Source organism: Megalobrama amblycephala, linkage group LG9 (genome assembly GCF_018812025.1).
Source record: "Megalobrama amblycephala isolate DHTTF-2021 linkage group LG9, ASM1881202v1, whole genome shotgun sequence".
NCBI lineage: Eukaryota > Metazoa > Chordata > Actinopteri > Cypriniformes > Xenocyprididae > Megalobrama > Megalobrama amblycephala.
The window spans coordinates 6600861-6624609 of record NC_063052.1 but is presented as its reverse complement, the minus strand read 5'-3'; the positions used below and the strand labels follow the sequence as shown (position 1 = coordinate 6624609).

The 23749-nt window shown below is 36.9% G+C and overlaps 1 protein-coding gene across 1 annotated transcript; it reads left to right on the top strand.

Moving 5' to 3' along the window:
- The first annotated feature begins 14623 nt into the window (after positions 1 to 14623).
- On the top strand, positions 14624 to 23309 carry trib1 (tribbles pseudokinase 1). Its single transcript, XM_048201402.1, has 3 exons — positions 14624 to 15238; positions 15829 to 16121; positions 20963 to 23309. Exons 1-3 carry the CDS (start codon positions 14954 to 14956, stop codon positions 21426 to 21428), a joined length of 1044 nt encoding a protein of 347 aa, XP_048057359.1. The 5' UTR covers positions 14624 to 14953; the 3' UTR covers positions 21429 to 23309.
- Positions 23310 to 23749: the final 440 nt, after the last annotated feature.

Sequence of the window (23749 nt, the reverse complement as noted above, 5' to 3'; positions counted from 1 at the left end):
ACGCAATTCTTGTCAACAAAAAAAGTAGACAGAAACAGCAATTGTGAGCGGGGTGGCCAAGCTTAGGCCAAGGGTGGCCACGGCCACCCCTGGCCACCCCCTGGCTCCGCCCCTGCTCAGGTGTGCATTATTTTTCTAATAATTCAACGGCCCGTCGTCAATTATTCCTTACTTGAATCACAGCTTAAATAGTTTTTTGACATCGACAACCCAAGTGCATTTTACTTCAAACTTGCGTCTAGTTAACTTTCTAAAGTAGCAATCGCTTCTCGGGTCGACATTAACACACTGACAAAATTATATTCAGAATTAAAAATATTTTTATACCACTTTTTAATGTGTGATTGTGTAAAGGTTTTCACGAGACACCAACCTTTCGCGAACTTGCTTTCAACACTCGTTCTCATGGAGGCGCGGTGTGCACGGAGGGGAGGGGCTGTGCGCGCGCGAGTATGTGAGAGAGACACGTGAGTGAGAGACGCAGGGAAATAGGCTTTATGAAAGACATTGACAAAAACGAAAACTAAGGACATTTAATCTATTATTTTATTTTAGTTAGTTTTGCCAAACACACATTACAGTTTTGGTTAGTTATCGTTTTTTTGTAATGCCTCGTTTTTATTTTTATTTCAGTTAACGACGATGTTTTTTCCCATCTAGTTTTCATTTTTTTCGTTCGTTTTCGTTAACAATTATAACCTTACTCACTTTTCCGACAACGTTAAGTCGTCTCACCCGACAACCGCGACAATCTCCTTCTAGTGCCGCTCATGCAGACTCAGCTCAGGTGCCGGTCGCGTGCAGCGCTGCAGCCACGTAAACAGAGTTTGCCCTTCCCCTACTGACTTTCACTTTCAGACGGGTGCCCGAATATGGAAGTGAATAAGGCTTTGCGATTTTTTTTTTTTTTTTTTATCTAGGCCTACGTGAAATTCTGCATCCATTGTACGATTTTTTAATTTATTTTTTTTCCACCTCGGAAGGGCAACGTGAGTCGAGAAGGGCATATGGGCAGTTGCCCGGGCAACCTGAGCAACCCCCTGTGCACCTCCCTGAAAGAGGACATTGACAACGCGTCGTCAGACAAGACAGATCAGGTTACTTTTGATATGAAACAAAATAAAATCTCAAATCTCAAATGTTGTCATTTTATAGAAATTTAAACATTAAATACAGTTTTGTGGCTCTTTGATGTGTCGTGATAGAGCGCTGTAGCACCTCAGCTCAAGTGGCTCATGAACCCATCATCTCTTCCTATTAGTTTATTTATAGCATCAAATAAACATGAATTAACATCATTAGGAATGTTGTTTTAATCGCGGAAAGACGTCAGTACACACCATTTTTCAAGTTCAAATCCACCTATGTTAATCTGCTAACTCCCTGACTGCTTTGTCGGACAAAATGGCAGATTTATGATGGGTTAGATTGATTGTCAATCAAACTTAATGACGTAAACACAACACCCCCCCCCCCCCCCCCCTGCCCAACTAATCCATCGCAATTCTTTTGTCAGATCTCACTGCAAGGATCTGTATAAATTTGCAAATTAAAAGTTTTCCCAAACCATTTACTTTGGGACTACATTAATAATTATCTTTGGCATTAATGTTGCTGAAGCTGGGTAGGGGATTTCCAGTTCCCAGAACGCTTTGCATGGAACTGTATGAGGAGAGTACATGTTGAAATTAATTGTTATTTTGTGTTTTTGAAAAAGGAGAAGAGGTTGACACTGAATAGTGTTCTATTATGCTGGGATTTAGACAAGCTTCTGTATGTTGTGGTGAAGAGTGGAGCTTGTGCTACTTTGAGGACAGGCTTTTGTGCATGAAAAACTATGCTTTAATCAAAGAGCAATTACTGAACAAATGTCTCCTCTTTCTTGTGCTTCCTGCCAAGTGCCAACACCATGGTTACTTTTCTTGCTTAACTTTCTTTTTACATTACATTTTGTATGCTAATTTGTGCTATTGTTACCAATGTTAGAAAGTTACTTTTAAAAGTAATGAATTACTATATACTGCATTACTCCCTACAAAAGTAACTAATTGTGTTACTTAGTTACTTTTTATGAAAAGTAATGTGTTACATTACTTTTGTTTTACTTTTTGTCACCTGGGCTGGGCTTGCTTGTTTGTTTTTTTAATAACAACAAAAAAAGTTCGATTTTTGGCAAAAAGTACAGTAGAGGGCGCAGCTCAAACAAATCTTTCAGCTGTGCTGCCATTCTGGATTAAAGAAGAATAGGATACAGGAGAAGGAAGTTCAACACTCTTATTTCTAAATCTAATCTAATGTATTTTTTGCTTATTAGTATGATTGAATTAGATCATTGAAGGTCAGCAGCAAAGACATTGGTTACAGTGTTGACAAGTCCGCTGTTTTTCCGTGGAATTGGGCTACTTTAACACTGTTGCCGCGGGTTGTTTTTCATGTCCGCGGGTTGAAGCGACCCCTAATAACATGATATTTAGCCCCTGGAAAGCGAATTTTACCAGGAGAATGCCACCAAAAATGCAGATTTCACCCCCCAGAGCGCGATTTTTACTGGGGGACCCCCATCCCCTCCCCCCCGAAACGCGAGTTTTGAGTAGCAATTGGGCAGGTTTTGTTGTGAAAATCTGGCAACCCTGATTGATTAATAAAGTGAGATTAAATACAAAAAGTATATTTGAGTTATTTAATATAGTAAATTATTATGTTTGCGTAAAATTCTAAGATTGCATTTCACAGTTTTTATTAATTTTTAAGGAATGCTGAATGTTTTTGTGCAAGTGAGAGGAGTAAATGCATGTTCACGTTTAGAACTACAATAACCATCATGTTCAAACAGCGCACACAACACCTCTGCACTTTATTTCTCTCAACATGGGGACAGGAGAGCTGTCAGTCAATAAATGTGAAAAAGTAACTTGCGTTACTTATTTGTGAAAGTAACTTAGATACTTTGCTGTAAACTGAAAAAATATTTCACCACTAGTTACTTGAAAAAGTAATCTGATTACGTAACCCAAGTTACTTGTAATGCATTACTTCCAACACCGATTGTTACTTTACTGCCTGAAAGAGATTCAGTTGGGTTTGTTTGCCATGTCTAATTTTAAAGCATATCCCTCAAATTTGAGTTCACTGTTTAATTTAATGACACAAAAAAATTTCCAATGTGTGAACCACTGTCCACTGTCCAACTGAATTACCTTTAGCCAAATCATTTTTTGGCCATACATTTGAGCAAAAACATATCCCACAAACAGGAGACGTCTAGTAACAGATAACTGAGTGTGCTTGGCATCAGACCTAAAGAACACAAGAGAACAGGGAGGATACACAGTGTAATGGAACACATGAAGGATCCCTGCTTTGTGTCCCTCTGCCTTTATGCTGAGTGTTTGTTTGGGCAGGACAGGATGTAGCAGTACATCTGGTGGAAATCAATCCAGTGTTTGCTACCCATTTCCGGGACTTTTGAGGATTTCTTGTGCATGGTCATGGAGAGGACACCATCATTGTGATGCTCATGATCTACATATGCCCAATCTAGGTAATATCAGTCTTGGAAACTGTTGTACATGACCCAGATGTCAAATAGATAATGTTTACATGTTTACCAATGATATAGGTCAAACACTTTTAAAATGAAGAGGAGGCTTAAAAGCTTAGGGCTAATATGCCACCAACACTTTAAAAAGTTATGAGGGTTTATATATATATATATATATATATATATATATATATATATATATATATATATACACATTGTCAAAAAATAAAAAATAGTACCAAACAATGCCACAGCAGAAACTTTGTGCATCTTGTTACTGAATGAACCTGCATTTTTTGGATGAATCAGTCGAGTCACTGATTCAACGACTCATTCAAAAAGGCTGTTCCTGAATTAATCAGGCACTTAGAATGAATCGGTTGAATGAATGACTCAATGACTCACTCATTAAGACAGTCAATTACACCACCTGCTGTTGGTTTTAGTTTCCTATTAATGTATCATCTGTGCAACCATAATTGCAGTATAAATGTATTTATGCCATCTCTGACCATACAGAGCACCTTTGGGATGTGGTGGAATGGGAGATTCACATCATGGATGCGTGATGTTTTCATGTCAACATGGACCAAAATCTCTAAGGAATGTTTATAGCACCTTTTTGAATCTATGCCACGAAGAATTAAGGCAGTTCTGAAGGCAAAAGGGTATTCAACCCAGTACAAGCAAGGTGTACCTAATAAAGTGTCAGATATACAGATGTATACAGAAATGTTTCTGTTTTTAAAATGTAGCTTGCCAAGCGACAAGATATTTGGTTCAATTCCCATAAGGCAAAAAAAAAAAAAAAAAAAATTGTTTTTAAACATATTTCAAAATTTACAAAAAAATGGGCAAAAAATATATTTGGTAAAATGTATTTCAAAATATATTTATGAATCAAAAACGATAAAATCACTGTGCTCAACCATTTTTTTTGGGGGGGGGGTTGGTGCATAGATCAGTAAAAATTGAAATACTTTCAAATAAAAATTGAAAGATCCGCACTCTGTCTTAATGAATTATTAATTTTTTATCATGCAACAAAGCACATTTAGATCAAGATCAATCAAACGGTAATCAGCCAATCAATCTGTAGATCAATCAATCGGTAATCAGCCTTCTTCATTGAATCATGATTTGTGCTTTTGCTGCATAATAAAAAATTTGTAATTCATTAACATACAATTGAGGGCGGATCTTTTGTTTTTTTATTTGAAAATATATTTATGTAAATATATTTTCTACCAATACATTTTCTGGCCGTTTTTATGTTTCAGAAAATATATAAAAATATGAATACATATTTTTCAAAAGCATTTAAAAATATATTTTGCCCTCCATATATTTTAAACCAAGAAAATATATTTACATATTTCACATTTAAAGAAAAACTTTGTCTATAATACATGAACATATAACAGCAATAAATACTTTACAATGTTCCAAAAAAAAAAAAAAACCTGCCACAGTGCAAAAACTGAAGACTTTCGTTGCAAAAACCTCTAAATGCCACCTCAGTGAAAAATGAGATAACAATACTGAGTGAATGCTCTCCACACATATACATTCATCAAATTCTTTCTCTTCAAACCTGCTAAATCCCAATGTCAGCCCATTCAGAAGTACCGGACCACCGGTACTTAGATAGAACCAATACATAGGAGCCAGATAAAAATGCTCATTTTTTAAAAAAAGCATCAGATGGACTTAGATGCTTTTGCATCTGAAGTCTTCATCTGTTCAGGAATAGTTTGAGGAACATGAATAATTTCAAGGTGTTGCTTAAGCAGGTGGTTTTAATTTTGGGTTGCACTTTATTTTACACTACGTGCATTTACATGTACTTACTGTATACTTACCTAAGAAAGTACTGGGTATTATATTACATGGGTTAAGGTTAGGTTTAGGGGTAGGTTCAGTGTTAGTAGTTATTACCCAGTTATTGCAATTACGATAATAAGTACATAGTATATACATGGGGAACAGAACTGTAAAATAAAGTGCTACCTAATTTTGTGGCTGAATTTTAAATGGTGGATACAAAATACAGTTTTGATCTCTATTAGGCTCTTCTATCCACATTTGCATTTAGCCTAAATGCAGGCTACTGTACGAATGGAAATGTATTTTCTTTGCCCATTTTGAAAAATATTTTGGTATATGAAGGTTGAAACTAAATATACTTTCAATTTCATTGAGCTATACTGTGTACCACATATATTTAGCATATATTTAAAAAATATATTTTGGCCAGATTTTTCAGTATGGGAAGCTACTAACAAAAAGTAGCAGTCTACACTGAATAAAACAGCTGAACTACTATCAAGCTCGTGAGTAGCGTCACTATGGTTAGTTTAATTGTGAAATCAATAGTAAAAAGTCTAATAACAGAGTTTTGGCAGAACTAAATCTCTAAATGTTGAATGTGATCCAAAAGGTTGCTGTTACTCAGACAGACCAAGCATGGTGGTCTATTACGTTAACTCAATTTCTTCCATCACGAGTGTTGCAGGAGCTGGCATGTTGAATTGCCTTCTTCTCTCACCAAGCAAGTGTCAAAGAAGCAGCAGGGGAATGTCTCTCCTCCTCGGCCAGCTCCGGCTGTTTCCATTTACCTTCCAAACTGATGAAAATATTTACTCCTGAAAACCAAGAGGATAATTTTCCTTCTCTGACTGTGTTCCAAAGGCATCTGGACTGTGTTAAGAGCTTTTGAGGTGGGAACAAACGGAGTGTGAAGACAAAACCTGAGGAATGTCTGCACACTTCACTCCTGAACCCAGAATGACCCATCGTGACACTGAGTCATCACTGTTTGCTTACTCTGGATATAATAATATAAGCACCGTGAGATGTTCATAAAAGGCGCTGGGTTGCCTAGAACTCGCAAAATTAATTGCACTGGCATATTGAGTCATCAAGAACACAGTAGAAATATGGAGTTTATACTGAGTTCAGTAACTTGCTAAACGGGCTGGCGCACAGACGCTCGTGATGAGCCTTTTCTCTGTTCCCATCTATCAAGTACAGTGTGTCCAAAAACACGCAGGCCTCTTCCCATCTCCAGACTGCACATACTGTATGCCAATTCTACTTTGGACTGCACAGCAGCTGATATTCAATCTAGTTTGCTTTGTTCCTCTCAGCATGAAGAGATGGAGTCTCATTATCCATATATATAGGACTACGCTCGCCTTTGTCCCCGCTCGTTCATTTCCCATGAAGATATGATTCACAGCCTCATTTCATATCATTTCCCTCATTGTGGGAAATTTGGCACTGTGTATCGAGCGTGTTGCAGTCAGAGAGGCAATTTACATAATGAGTTTGTTTTTGGTGTCAGCAAGAGCCGTCGGAAAGCTTTCGTCATCCTGTTTATAGTAAAACTAATCTCATCATCAGCTTTGGGTACGACAGACAAAGCAAATACGGCTAGTTTTGGTCTTTACTCCTCATATGGCACGTACAGCTTTGTGTCCTGAGCGTATCACGACTCAGCCGAGCTCAAGAGCTCTCGATTTGGCGAGTGAGAGTTCTGACAGGTCCAGGGAACAACAGCGGGTACATCAACATGCCAACGATCCAGGGTGGTGGGCACGACAGATCACGCTGCAGTCTATTATTATAACTCATGAGCATTAATAATGCATGTTTCCTTCTCTTAATTACCTCCGCCTCCATACTAACACCTTCCTCTCAGCACTCGCTTAATCCACACTACCTCGACAAGTACGAACCAGTCACTGACCCTGAACAGAGCTCTCACGAGTCCACGAGTTTATGGAAACAGCGGTTGCATAACCCCTGCACACCTCTGAACAAAGCTGACAGGGGCACTTCTTTTCTACTCGAGTTGAGCAAGTGCTGCTGGGCTAAATGCACTTTAGAACTGATGTTAACAAGTTTTCACTAAAATTACACTCGACACCAGGGTCTGCTGGAAATCTCTTAACGCTGATCCAGTGTCCGAAATGAATGTTTAAGGGGCAGAATTTGCCCACTGGATAAGATTTTCCAGTGCATTTTACCTTTATAAGGGCATATCGCTAACAAAGAATCTCATCTATTTGTGTTAAAGGGTTAGTTCACCCAAAAATGAAAATTATCCCATGATTTACTCAAGCTCAAGCCATCCTAGGTGTATATGACTCTTCTTTCAGACAAACACAGTTGGAGATATATTTAAAAATATCCTGATTCTTCCATGCTTTATTATGGTAGTGAATGGGGGGCATGATTTTGAAGTCCAAAAAATGCATCCGTTCATTATAAAAATAATCCACACTGCTCCAGGGGGTTAATAAAGGCCTTCTGAAGCAAAGCGATGGGTTTTTGTAAGAAAAATATCCATATTTAAAACTTTAAAAAAAACTAAAATAACTAGCTTCTGGTGTACGCAATGAACCTTACAAGCTCCCCTTCTCTTATATCGAAATCCTCCAACATTTTAGACTTCCAATTCTCGACCAGTGTTTTCTTTTGCTCTATCCTCTGCTCTTCCGCGGTCATGCTTCGGGTCAGAGGTCACTCTTCTGACGCAAATTGATGCGTACGCCCGTCTGCCAGAAGCTAGTTATTATAGTTAATAAAGTTTTAAATGTGTATGTTGTTTTTTTACAAAAACCCATCGATTCACAAAGGGTTCAGAAGGCCTTTATTAACCCCCGGAGCCGTATGGATTATATTTATGATGGATGGATGCATTTTTTTGGGCTTCAAAATTGTACCCCCCCTTTCACTACTATTATAAAGCTTGGATTTATATTATAAAGAGCCAGGATATTTTAAAAAATATCTCCGACTGTGTTTGTCTGAAAGAAGATAGTCATATACACCTAGGATGGCTTGAATAAATCATGGGATAATTTTTATTTTTTATTTTTGGGTGAACTATACCTTTAAATGCTTTAATTGAATTTATTTATCTGAAAGAAATTCTAAATCGGAAACATTATGGTTGTTACATATAAAGTCAATTCTGTCTGGTGTTCTTCAGTGTTCCAGTCTTCAATGTCACCTGATCCTTCGAAAATCATTCTAATATTCTAAGTTGCTGCTTAAGGAAGAAACTCTTATTATTATTATTGATTTTGAAAACAGTTGTGCTGCTTAATATTTTTGTGAAACTTAATATTACCATGAAGCTTTGTTTCAGGATTCTATGATGTTTAGAGAGTTCAAAATAAATACAAAGTTCTGTCATGAAATTCTAGATGGCACAGGCTAATAGGTCCTATAACACAACCTGCTCGTAATCACATCGTTATCTATAGGGCACAGCTGATTGGTTCCTGCTGTATCAGTAGCCAATGAGCTTGCTTGCTCAACCTTCAAAATACTTGGGTAACATTTGTGTTAGCAGTGCAGCGCGCTTCAGAAACCCTCCACCTTCCCCAGCTCCACCTGTATAGATCCGCTACAGGTAATTCATGTACGTATATTGTACAGCAGCAGCATCTCTTATTTGCTCACGTGTATGTATTGGCAGTAGCAGATCTATTCTGCCAAGACCAAACATACAACATTGTCATACCCATGCCAAACACTCCGAGAGTTGTCATGACAGAACAGCATTTATTTGAAATAGAACTCTTTTATACAATTATAAATGTATTTACTGTCACTTTACAGCACTTTAATGCATTCATTATGTATCTATAGTTTGCTAAAATCAATTTTAAATAATTGCTTGGTTCTTATGTTAGATGAATTCACTATGTGAGCTTTTTGGCCCCCTGATTTTAAATATGTGTGTTTTTAATCACTTTCTATGGCATACTTGGTTCATTTCTAACCCTGCATTGATCATTCCTTCTAAGGATAACATGACTAAAAACAGTTTATAGACGCTTACATTATTCTCCAAATATACTACAACACTTTCCTCCTGGTCTTCCCTGGCATCCTGCCATAATGCCTATGAAATTATTGCTTTATCCTTTCATGGTATTATTGGTGTAAATCTCCTCTGTTGCAGTACAATGCTGAAGGCCATTGAAATCCTGTTAATGTGCTGCAATTAAATTCTTTTTGAAATGCTAAGCTCCCTCTCCTTTTGATAATTTCAGAACAGTTGACTCACTGTTGATGACTGAAAGGTTTAGAAGGATTCACGCTATAACGGACTCAAGACGAGTGTCTTAATGCGTTTTTAAGAGGTTCTCCTCTTCTATTTCTTTTCTAAATGGAATTAAACCCAGCAACTCCATGCTTTTTGAACCTGCAAAAAACTATCAGCAGAACTCAACATGATATTATGGCAGACCTCGCAGACGCCGCCCTCACCATTTAACCTCTCACTTAGGCATCTTATGAGAATCTCAACACAGCTCCACATTCCAAACCTCTGTCTTAAGGTCATACGGTTGTAAGAGATGCCCTGCCTCTCAGAATGACTGTACTTTTATTTTCTTGACTGAAGTTGAAGCCTGGCGTCAGTGTGGTGTGGGGAACTGCCCTTAGCCACCACATAACACTTTATTTCCTAGGCTGACAGGATGAGCTCTTACTCATCACAGTTGATTGTTGATGATAACACTTACCACAACAAACACTTGAACATTCTCTTGTGTAACTGGATTCTGAAGAACATGGTGTAAAAAAACACAACAGCACATGGGAAAAGTTCAGTAGGAATACAGAAGCTGTGTGGAAACTTAATAATGGTCCAACTTGGCCTGTTTGAAATTTGATGCTGGTTCAACCATGGAATGTTTACAAGAGCGTTTTAGTGGTGCTGAATGTGAGCCAACGTGGCTGAATGTATTATGTCTTGTAAACCATGAGGATTTCAAAATCTTGCCACTTAAGATTTTATGAGCCTTGCAGTAGATGTCTAGGCAACACTTCAAAAGTCCCTGCACACAGCTGTGACCAAACCAAAGCCGCTGAAGAGGAAAGACTCGTGATTGAATTACCGTGGTGCTGTTTGTTTCACAATCTGCTCACGGTAGCCCCTGATCTTCCTGACCTTCTGACCCCCAGCTGTAGGAAAACACACTATGACAGCTCCTGTAAAAAATGAAATGATATCTCGACTAAATATATATATATATGTGTTAAAATGTCTGTCAGTCGCACTACACAATTACAATCATGCCATCTGATATTTTTCATAATAATTACTCATAATTTTTTAATAGCATTAATTCACCCTTGATTGCTCTGAAATAATGCATGTAAATCGACACATGACATTTCTGATTTCTACGGAAGCCTGTAACCACATTACAAAATAAAAAGTCATTGCAACTATATCTTACAATTGCAATTTTATTTCTTAATTTTATTATAAGCGTGACATTTAAAAAAAAAAATCTGTCACCCTCATGTTGTTCCGAATCTGTATGACTTGACTTGTTTTGAGAAATGTATCAGTGTTTTTTTTTTTTTTGTCCACACAATTGAAGTCAATGGTAACCAAAACTGTTTGGTTACCAACCTTTTTCAAAATCTCTTCTTTTGTGTTCCGCAGAATAAAGAAAGAGTTACAGGTTTGGAACTACATGAAGGTGAGTACATGATGGGTGGAATAACTTTCTGAAAATGAAGTACACTTTAGCATACTTGTGAAAAGTATACTTATTACAGAAATATACTTAAGTTCAAACCGAATATAATGTTTACGGACACTTAACTGTATGTTATTCGCAATTAAACATACTATATTTTAAATTTATATTAAATGCAATTAGTTGACCCATGCATGTAAATACATCCTTATGTGCAATTTCATAATGCATAATTACTTTTAATTACATAATTTTCTTTGCAATATTTTTCAAGTGTGCTGATAAAGGAGCATTTATGGTAAACGAAAATACACTTTAATGACATTTCTATTGAAACTTGCATGATATATTATTAAATATATTTGTAATTTCACATTTGTAATAATAAAGTTGCAGTTTAGTACATTTAAAATTAAATTTAAAGGGATTGTAAATTTCACCCAAAAATGAAACATTTTTCATCATTTACTCCCCTCATCCAAACCTGTATGAATTTCTTTGTTCTGCTGTACGCTGTCAAAAAAAGAATCGTTGGTTTAACTTAAAAAAAAATAATTTACATGGTTGCCTTATAATTTTGAGTTCATTGAAATGAAAAATTTGAGTTAATACAATGAAGGTGACTGGTTTAATCAACAGAAACTCAAAATATTATGTTATCTGAACCACATTAATTATTTAAGTTGGTTTGACAAAAGAAAAAATGTTATATCTGGAAGATATTTGGAAGAATGTCAGTAACCAAACAGATCTCGCACCCTCAGTAGGGAAAAAATACTATGGTAGCCAATGGGGGGCGAGATCTGTTTGATTACTGACATTCTTCTAAATATCTTTCTTTGTGTTCAGCAGAAAAAAGAAACTCATTGAGGTTTGGAACAACTTGAGGGGGAGTAAATGATGACAGAATTTTCAATTTTCATCAATGCAATAACTGAATAACACTACAGTTTAAATTATAATCAAGTAGGCCTATGTTTTTCAACACATCTAAATAAGTGTATTCCTTTAAAGCATGACAAAATATTATCAAAACAGATTTAAAACTTTATACTTTATGATAAAACTAATTTGATGTTACTTTTTTATGTGTTAAGAAATATAGTCATGAAAGTGGCCTTTTATTATGCTATCTGCAAGAATAGCTTTTTTAATATATATATGCCTTTAAAGATATGAAATACACTACAAGCTCACATTCAATACAAATAAGTGCACTTCGTTTTCACAAGGGTATCCCTTTAAATCTCACAAATGCAACTTTATTTCTTATTTTAAACCTTATCTCACATCTGCATGTTTTATTTTTTACACGGAGGCTAAAATGGGCTTCCACAGATAGCCTTATCTGAAATGACTGAAATGTTTTTCTTGTGCGGTAAACTATTACTGACTTTACACCTTTTGGACCATGTGTAGTACTAAGAACTTCCCTATTTCTTGATTGCTTTTGACAGTCATATATGCATGGTTAAAGTTCAGTCACAATTATGATGTAGCTTTCCCGTCAAGGCCAGATTCACCTTTTTTTCTTCCTAAACCAGCCGATGTGTGTGCAAATGTACACCTGTTCCTGGATGAGATGTGCAGTGCGCAGATGATCAGTTTGCTTTGTCTTTGCTACAGGCAATGAGTCAGCTAATTACAGTGGAAAAGAGTCCTGTTAGGGCTCTCAAGCGAGAATGACCTCAAATAGCCATGTTCTCTGAATCACATGCAAACATAACACAAATACCATCCAGTGTGGTCTCAGTGACACCTGTTTATGTCATAACAAAGGAGAAGTAGATATTTCCCATGGAGAGGGTGTTTTACTCTAAAGGGAGAGGAAGCGCAGAAAACCTGTTCTGTTCCTGCTTAACAGCATGACAAATGCACACATCAGATACTGAGTCATCAGAGAGATATTTTACAGTCAAAGAAAACATGTTTGCTAAAAATAATCCGTCTTTAATGTTAAATCCTCAATCCGACCATGTTTGAACTCCAAACCTGCAGGCCGCAGCTGAACCATCTATTATATGCTGTCACGAATTCAGGCAACCAGGACAGGAACAATGCGTACTGAAATATTCCACACTTCTTTTTTGGAACTGCAGGAACCCAAAATACTCTGCATCACCTCTGAATACTTTTATTTGTCTTTTATTTCAGACTTTGATCATTAGCCCACAAAACACTCGTTTATCTTTCTCATTAACACTGAAAAATTACAATCTGGTATTTTAAGCATCAAAAACAGTCCACATTCCCTTGAGTCTATTCTAAACAGGGCTTTCTTTTTCTGTCTGAAACAGGTGCTCGTTCAATTACACCCTTCCAAATTAAGAGCGGTCACAACCAATGCAACGGGGACAAAGGTTCCAATAGTGTCTTACTCAATAGTCTGTGTGGGACATACAGCCATATGCGGCCGATTAAGAACTGCATCAGATTTTATTTTGTTTCAAACGCAGTGTGGGAGTTGCTGTCTTGTGTGCCCTGAAGGCTAGTAAACTATTTGCTGTGATATGCTAATATGCCGAATGGCATGGTAGAGACACACATTTATTTTGTGCGTCATAGACATATGCTTTCCTGCTCTTTGTGCATTTAATTTAAACAAACATCTCCTTCTTAGAAAATCTATGGTTATTCTACAAAGGGCACCACCACCACTCCCTTGTCTGTCTCTTTATGGCGATGACTCATCAGCGCATTAACAAATATGAACTGCAAATATAGAGTACAAACCCACCGATTCCTCACACACAGGCTTTTTTTAGCTAAGCACGATAAATGTCATTATGGTTGACATAACCTATTTGCAGGAAGATGATACATCTTAAACATACTGGTAAAAAATAAGCACATGAATAGTGCAGTACACTAATGAGCACAACATATCCCCCCCTGGGCCCTGAATGTCGAAATAAGTTAATCATTGCCTAGCCATGTGTTTTGATGAAGAATGAAAAATATGAATGCAACTTCCTTGGATTTCACAATGCCAAACATTTGGTGTAAACACATTTGGAAAGAATACAAGGAATCAGTTTTGCATAAGTGTTATTTAAAACGCTTTGCATGCAACTTTGACTGCTGAGAGGAATGGAAAGTTGATTAAACTAGCGCTTTACTATTCATATGGAAGGAGAATGGCATGTGGCGATTGCTCAATCGTCGAGACTGCAATGAATGTGTCACTAGAGAGAGTCTGAACCGGGCGGAGTTCCAGCATTGAGAAGTCCGATTCATTTGAAATGAATCGTTTCGTACTGAATAAAACGATTCAATACTTCTTGTCCGCTCAAGAAGGCTATCATGCGCGACATTATATGCTATTTATGAAGAGAAACACATTTTAGTTAAGCTAATTGTCGATGTTATCGCGGTTTTATCGTGTTGTTTATGAATGTAACATGTCACCCACCTCACAGTTCTACTGCCGAGCTTCTCCCATTCAGTGAAATGATTAAAAGAATCTTGTCGATTCAAATGAATCGTTCAAAAGAGCCGATTCTCTCGAATCGGACATCAGCTGAAAGTAGAGCTCAGAAAACAGCATCAGTAGTTCAGTGAGTCAGACAGCCCTTCTCTCGGGCTCAGATCTACTCACCGGGAATATTTCACACCACACAGCTTCATACAGTATCTCCTCTCTTGGGCTTCAATGTTGTCCAAAAAGCTTCAGCGGACTAATGCAAAAAAAAACTGAAAAACAATGGATAAGCGAAACTGCAAACCTATGATACAAACATCTTTTTTTGCATTTCACATTAATTGACGAGTAAATAGGATCTTTTTTGCTTTTGCAGCGCAGTGCACAGATCCTTTTCTGGAATATGCTTTCGTGAAATCCGTCGGATCAGTCCGGTAGCTAATATCAGTTTCAACTAGGCTACTGTAGTTTGCAAGAATGAGTGTGCAGTGGATTCATAATCCGGTACCGGGAAGACACGGACACAAGCGCTTTGACACAGACGAGCCCGTGACCAGATGTCCGCGTCTCAGCGAGCCTTCGGCTGATGCTGGTCTCCTGGGTTCCTCGCCGGGATCTCCGGTAAGCGGAGCGCCTCTGAGCGTCACCTCAGCCCATCAGGGTCCCGCTCGCATCGGCCAGTTCCTGCTAGTGCCACTGACCGACCGACCGGGGGTGCACAGCGCTTTAGACATGGACACAGGAGAGGAACTGCTCTGCAAGGTAAACCACTGCATACTGTAATGTAAATGACCCATATAAGTCTTTTCTTTATCACGTCTTTATCCCCCTGAGACCAAGTTTTAGTTTAAAAAATAATAAATAAATTGATTTTTTTAAACGTTTCAACAATAATAATACATAACCAATACATAACCAAAATAAAGTATATATATATATATATATATATATATATATACAACAATTGCATGTATGATCAAATGTGTTTTTTATACATTAAAAATGTTGAAGCATATAAATAATTGCACACTTTCAGTGGGGAAGGGCTGTCAGAATCTCTGTGCAGGTTACAGGGATGCTATCGAATTTTTGATATGTCTTGTGGATCTTTATCAAGTTTTTGCAAATGCACCAGCATCTGAGTCAGACGTATGGGGCTGACATGACACTCAAAAAGAATGTGCATGATTATCGCTGCCACAAACTTCACAAGACATTCAAGTTTTTATAGCATGTTTGTGTTTGAATCTTACAGTATAACCTCTGTTTACCTCCAGTGAACTGACTTTATCAGGTCACAGTTGTAGTTGTCTTATGATATAACTGAACTTGTTTTTTATTACCATCTGCAGGTGTTTGATATGGGCCAATATCAGGAGAAAATAAGAGCCTACAGCATGCTGTCAAGTCATAAGAACATTGCACAGATCAAAGACATAGTTCTTGGGGAATGCAAAGCCTATGTATTCCAGGAGAAGGATTTTGGCGACATGCACACCTTTGTAAAAAGCAGCAAGAGGCTTCCTGAAGATCTGGCTTCCAAGCTTTTCTACCAGGTGGTGTCTGCAGTGAACCACTGCCACCAGGTTGGCGTCGTTTTGGGGGACCTCAAGCTTCGCAAGTTTGTGTTCTCAGACGAGAAAAGGTGAGAGTTACAGTTTGTGAGTGTGTGTGTGTGTGTGTGTGTGAAAGCAGGAGTTTTTTTGGGCAAGCCAGGTGCAATACTGTATCTCATATATCAATGCTGTGACAGCAGCAGTGTTATACTGGGTGAATAGTGTCAGTTCTACTTTCATTCAGTTTTCGCTTCCTCACAGCAATGTGACACATTGCAGGTGATTAGTGCTGCTTCCCTAAAGATTCAATGGAACAAACCTATTAACACTCACTTACTCATGTTTCTCTGTAATCAGACCTCTAGACCTATGTCATTTTTCTGTTGAAAATGAGAGTTCTCTGAATTATGTATGTGAATTATAAATAAAAAGCAAATGACCTAAATCCATACAGTTTTATCCATGGTCCCCAGTGAAGGGAACATGCTGGAGCTGGCTAACCTACCTACAGTGCCTATCTGTATGTCTGTCTGTCTGTTTATCAATCTATATTACTTTTGATATTTCTTTTTATATTTTTATTACATATAACTTTATTATACCTTTTATATAAAATATTTCTTATAAAAAATAAAATTATATATATATAGAAATTATATAAAAATAAAAACATATAAAATATTATTATTATTTTGATATATATACACACAGTATATATCTTATTTGACTATATATTGTATATAAATAATAATTTAAAAACAAATTATATAAATAAACCTTTTTTATATAAACATTTCTTTTTATATATTTTATTAAATATTATATAAAATATTTCTTATAAAAAATACAATTATATAAATTATATAATTTATATATATATATATATATATAATTATAATATAATAATATATATTATATATATAATTCTATTTTATATATCAATTATATAAAAATAAAAACATATATAAAATATTACTTTATATATACATAAAATATATATGAATAAAAAATAAAAATATATATATAAAATTAAATAAAATATATATACATATATAAATATATACAGTATATATCTTATTTTACTATATATTGTATATAAATAATAATAATTTTTAAACAAATTAAATAAATAAACCTCTTTATATAAACATATTTCTTTTTATATATTTTATTAAATATTATTTTATATAAAATATTAGTCATAAAAAAATGTAAAATAAAAAATAAACAAAAGTTTTATATATAAAATATTTCTGTTTATATTTTTATATATATTTTATTAAATATTATTTTATATAATCTATTTATTTTTATAAAATATGACTTAAAAATCGATAAATATAAAAAATAAATATAAAACTTTTAAATATAAAATATGACTTTTTATATTTTAACGGAGATCCTTTAATTAGCATGCTGCACTTTTACTGTTAGACGGTTTTGCACAGTAAAAATCTCTTGGAAAAGTTATGCTTTTAAGATAGTGTGTGTCAAAATAATCCAGTTTATACTTTGGTTTCCTGCATTCTGCTATATTACATCGCGTCTGTGTGTGTAAATGCCCCCTAAGAAATGCATCCATTTGGGGTCAGGTGAACTCAAAACTCACCTAATTATAAAAGGCTACCTTAAAACCAATTAGTCAACTAGTCTATCAAGCAACCCACCAACTAGCTGATTTAGCAAATATGTTGTTTTTCTCATCCCCTCAGTACATAGTAGATTTGTTATTTCTGAGGTAACATTTTACGCCTGACCTTTGGGCATTGGTTTTCATTTGAGTGAATGGAAGTAGACAAGTAAGTGTAAGAGGACGTAGTCACCCTTCTCTCATAGCAGCCAACGGGTGCAGCAAGATGAGTCATAGCAATGCATACAGAGGGGAAACTCGCCATTCAGGATCATACCCCCACGCTCCGTGCTCCACTCCTGAATACAGCGCGGCTCGTAGGTGAGGAGTGCCGGCTGTGGCCATTGCGACACTGGCAGACTGGCAGTCTGGCCTGGCACACGTGTCTAGCACAGACGTAACCAGGGCATGCGGACATTTAAAGTGCAAAGAAACATTTTCTCTTTCACTTTGTTTGGCACAATCAGCATAGTGACAGGTTATGCAAACCTGCTGTTCTTACACAGAGACACTCTGTCTTTCCGCAGGACGAATGCAATTTCCATAGCTGGAATAGCTTTTGCGAAATGCGGTAATGATGAGTGATGGATAAGCAACAAAAAGGTCGAAACTGCGATAACGCAGAGATACAGTGTGTGATCGCATACACAAAGACGCTCACTGACCTGGAATGCGTCTGTAGTTAGATTGTGAAACACACACACAGACACGCACAGGCTGGCTGGGCAGGGGCCGTTTGTGCGTCACTGATGTAACAGTGCTGTTCGTGGGTAATAAGGCACTGCCAGATGCCATGAGCGTACGGCACAGGTGCAGGAAGAACACAGTAGACCTGCAGCACAGCGCAGTGCACTCATTTGTCCTCAGTCTCTCTGTCTGTCACACACACACACACACACACACACACACACACACACACACACACAGGACTATGACTCATTCTCTCCACCTCTCTGGCAGAATGCTGTTGTGTCATCTACAAACCCCCCAAACCGAGGCTGATAGCCAGTGATGAAACACAATAGCATGCAGAGCAGCTCATGTTTTACTGACAGGGATACCACAGACTCATGGGTCATCAGCTCTTCTGTTAATGTCCACAGGGATATTCCTAGAGTAGTAGGGGATTTGTTTCCTTTTGGAAATTGAGCTAAACTTAGCCCAGAGTTTACAAGAATACATTACAGAGCGCTTCAGAGAGAGGAAGTGTGTTTATTTTATGTGCGTGCATTGTGGAAACTCTCGTGCGCGCTTTTGTTTAAACTAAGGTCGTAATTAGATGAGGCTCCGTCCTTTATTTGTTGTAGTAGCGCCCGTTTGAGGGTCAGTCCACTTAGTGCGGCTGTCTTTTCTGTGATTTACATGCACTGCAATCTGTGAGCTCAACAAAAGTGACAGAGAGTTATTTCAGCTCGATGCACAATGAAGGAAGGCTTCAATACATCACTTTGTTTAGCAATGGAAGAGCAAATTTATTTAAGATACTAAATCCATCATCGGCAGGCATACGTGGAATCTGTGCCCACAGAGCTCTGCAGAAAACGACGTAGATTTCCGCAGAACTGGATTGCTTGTTGTTTACAGAATTATAAACATACTCCACCCCTTGTGTGATATTTTGTCTAATTTGATTATGCTTTCAGCTATTGTTAAGAGTGTAACACAAGGTTTATTTAGCAAGACATTTATTATGTCAAAAGATTTCTATTTCAAATAAATACTGAACTTTTTATTCAACAAAGAATCCTAAAAGAAAAGAAAATGTATCACGAAGAAGCACAAGTGATTTTAACATTGATAATAATAAGAATTTTTTTCTTGAGAAGCAAATCAGCATATATGAATGATTTCTGAAGGATCATGTGACACTGAGTAATGATGCTGAATATTCAGCTTTGACATCACAGGAATACATTTTAATTTTAAAATATATTGAAATAGAAAATGGTTATTAGGGGCCAAGCGTATTGTATTCGTTGGTGTTCGCATTATTATTCCGCTCTGGGAGTCTATGGCAGCCCATAGAACCCCTTGCAGGAAAGTTGTGAAATTTGGCACACTGATAGAGGACAGTTTGAACATTAACTACAGCAAATTTGGTGTCTCTAGATCAAACTCTTTAGCGCCACCACTTGTCCAAACTTTCACTCATGTTTACGCTAATAACACAGCACCACCTTACGGGTCCGGAGATAGCAAATATGGGTATTTTTGCTTATAACTTCTGAACGGTTTGGCCAAAAATGATAAAACTGGTCTTGTTAGATTTAGCATGCCGGTCGAATGATATCCAATTTTACCATATCGGCCATTTTGGGTGTCAGCCATTTTACATTTTGTAGCAAAATACTGTATTTTTTTTTAATGCATTAGCATATCATTGCAAAACTCGGTATGGGTCATCAGCACGATGCCCTGAAGGAGCCTGAGAAGTTTCAAAACAGCACCACCTAGTGGTGAAGCGTTAAAACAACATTCGCAAATATCTTTGAAACCTTTAGTCCAATGGAGACGAAACCACCATGAAATTCAGAAACATAGGACACATAAAAAAGTGGTGGAATTGCGCCTGTTGGTGGCGCTATAAACAAAGTATTAAACTCCCACAAACTACAATAAAGTATATGAAATAAAATTTAATATTTTATTGTTGATTTTACTTCTTGCTTACTTCTTTGTGCTTGGCACCTTAATGGCTGCTTGTAGCTATACTTTTAAAATGTAATAATATTTCACAATATTACTGTTTTTACTGTATTTTTGATCCAAAAAAGAGACTTTTTTCAAAAGGATTAAAAAATCATACCCACCCCAAACATTTGAACGGTACTATTTTTTTTTTTTTTTCTCTCTCTCTCTCTCTCTCTTTCAAAAGCTACACAGACACCTTTGTGGCTTCCTGAGGGTTCCTGAATTCCAGTTTGAAACCCTCTGCATTATACAGTAGTATAACTAGTGTGATCAGGAGCATGCAAATTACATGTGATTCATTTCCACAGGTTAAGACAGATTGCATTAATACCAGCTCTGCTCAAAACCTCCATGTAAAGTGGCAAACCACTTTAACACCAACTTAGAACTTGGGTGAAACCACCCCCGTCTATTCTGCAAAACTCCACATGTTTAACACCAAAATCAATGTAGAAAATGTGAAAAACATCTGTAGAGTTGACCTAAACATTAGTCAAATGTTACTGTTTCTAAATGGACTGTATAAAACAGTCATATGATATTCTTCACAGTCACAATAACTCTTACAGTATGTGATTGGTTGTACTAACCATGATGTGTTTGTTTTAGGAGCCATTTGAAATTAGAGGGTCTGGAGGACTGCCATATTCTGTGCGGAGAGGACGACTCGATGTTCGACACGCACGGCTGCCCTGCGTACGTGAGTCCGGAGATTTTGAACGGCGGAGGGTGTTACTCAGGCAAGCAGGCGGATGCGTGGAGCCTCGGCGTCATGCTGTACACAATTTTGGTGGGCCGTTACCCTTTCCACGACCCGGACCCCGCAACCCTGTTCTCTAAGATTCGACGGGGCACATATTGCCTTCCTGATGGGCTGTCTTTAAGGGCACGCTGCCTACTTCGCAGTCTGCTCAGAAAGGACCCCAGCGAGAGACTGACCACCGCAGAGGTGCTCATTCACCCGTGGTTCTATGGCAACACGCTGGACACAGGAAATGCAGAACAGGAAGTCAACCTCAGAGAACAGACAGTGCCCCAGATAGAAATGGAGCAGGGTGAGGATCTTTTCTCCTGAGGAAACCAGTATAGCTTGAATATGGACCAAAACTGTTTGTTATCTTGGTGGGTTTTTTTATTAGTTGGTTTCTTATACAGATTTTGTAATAGATTCAGAAGTATACACTCACTCAAAGTACTGTATCATCTATGTCAGCTTTAAGGACAGTGTGCACAGCAGCCAGTGTGTTTTGAAGTTGTTTGGTGCTAGTGAACCATTCTTGTGCTGTATGACGTGAATGAGACTGGGCATTATGGGTCACCTGATAAAGAGAGAATGTGAGAAGTGAGAATGTCAGCATGGTGACTAACCTCGGCCTATGGGCCAAACCTGTGGCTTCACTCTTATACTGACAAAACGAACCGTGCCGGGGTGCGTTTCCCAAAGCCAACCATCATCGCAAGTTCCGTCGTTACCAATAGAATTCAATGGAACTTGTGACCATAGTTGGCTAACGATGCTTTTGGGAAATGCTCCTCTGGTTGACTCACCCACTGAATACTGCAGCACCAAAGGTACAAGTCTCCTTTGATAGAAGGAGAATGGAATCACTCACATACATATGGAGGACTAAAAGTGCCACCTAAAAATATAACGAAGGAACAATTATCAGTGTATTAATAAAAAAAAAAATCAAATTGACAAAATAAATAGACATATTTTAACATGTTTATTTAATTAATGTTTAAAAAAATGTTTTAAAAAGTATTTAAAAAAACAACAATAAATTGCTTTTATTTTTTATATTTTTCTTTTCCCATTGGCAGCCATTGTACATAAAAGGGGTGTGTCTTAAAATTCATTTGAAAATTCATTGGTTGCTCCCATGTATGCACTGTCCAATGATATTTTCGAACTCAACTGACAAATGGATTAAAAAACATTTGGCAAATATTTTTAGAAAATCAACAGGTCAATGCATATTTTCATTTAAAATTATTTATTTCATTAATAATACTAGAATAATTATAATTAATATTTTATTATTATTTATTTATAATTATGTGGTTTATTTAAATGCATTTTTATTTTCGAATTAAAAAACTGATAATTGATTTCTTCATTTTCTTTTAGGTGGCACTTTCTCTTATATGCGATACGTTAGCCTAACCTATACATCTCTCAGAAATGTCAAACTGTACAGAAGGATCGTTCAAACGTTAAATGTCAGTTATTGACCCTTAATACTCTGTTTCATACAGATTATTAAATTCAGTGAATTTCCAATAAATGTTCAGGATGAGCCTCAGGACAGAAACACACAGACAGATACAAAGTGTTCATTCATCCTGCTGTATCCTGATCTCTAAGCTTTCTAGTCACAGTTTCCTTACTTGAATCCAAATGATCCTCATAAAAGCATAAGACTTCAGTATGGCAGGCCAGTTCATACTGCGGGTAAGATATAAGATGACTCAACAGCTGGGCGTTGGTGTAATGAAGAGGAAAGGGCTATGAACCTCAGTGTGACTACGTATGCGTATCTTCACTCTCACTGTAAAGAAAAGAGAACAGTACTATAACAAGCACTACTGTAAGAGTAGAGTGTCCTAGCTCTGTTTTTTTACTTCCCTCTTGTTGGGGGTTGTATGTTACCTCTGAATCCAAGCATAATGGAGATATGCGACGTTTATGGTTTCTGAAAGGCTCTTTATAAGCAAAGGCTGGAGGGTATGCAAAATGTCTGTCTCATGCATGCAGCACATGGGGAAAGCTGACACGAGTGCACGGAGTTCTATTGCACTGTGAATTATGTATTTGTGACACAAACCCCAAGGCTTGACCATGAGGGTTTAACAGTTAAAATTCATTGTACAAATGAGCATGTGTAAATATGTACATCTTAAGTGTGTGAAAAAAATTGTGAAAAAAATTGAATAAAGATTACTCTCTTATTTACATCTGTGGCGCATTCTGTGAAAAACATCTTTCTAAATGAAAGATGCATAACTTTTGTATTAAGCAAAATTGTATTTTATTCCTTGTGAGTTATTTTTCAATATCTATATGATCAAACATTTCTAAAAATGTTCTTAAAGCCTTATGAAAAAGAAGTGTGCTTAATTGTATTGAATGTGCACTTGTAGTGCACTTCAAATCTTAAAAGAATACTAAACCTGTACTTGAAGATAATATATTAATGAAAAAAAATGCCACTTTAATTTTGGGATGAACTATCCCTTTAAGTGTACTTAAAGAGAGTACACGTTCTTAACACTCTTAAGTACACTTTTGTCATGTTTTAAGGAAGAACGCTTATTTTGCTGAGTTGACTAACACACATAAAGTCCATGAATGTAATTTTAATTGTAGTGTGTAGGCTAATTCAATATAGGCCC

Bases quoted from the DNA above. Each gene is read 5' to 3' on its own strand.
- trib1 (XM_048201402.1), top strand. From the start codon at position 14,954: ATGAGTGTGCAGTGGATTCATAATCCGGTACCGGGAAGACACGGACAC. The intron at 15,239-15,828 runs GTAAACCACTGC...TACCATCTGCAG, and splicing joins GAGAGGAACTGCTCTGCAAG to GTGTTTGATATGGGCCAATA. The intron at 16,122-20,962 runs GTGAGAGTTACA...TGTTTGTTTTAG, and splicing joins GTGTTCTCAGACGAGAAAAG to GAGCCATTTGAAATTAGAGG.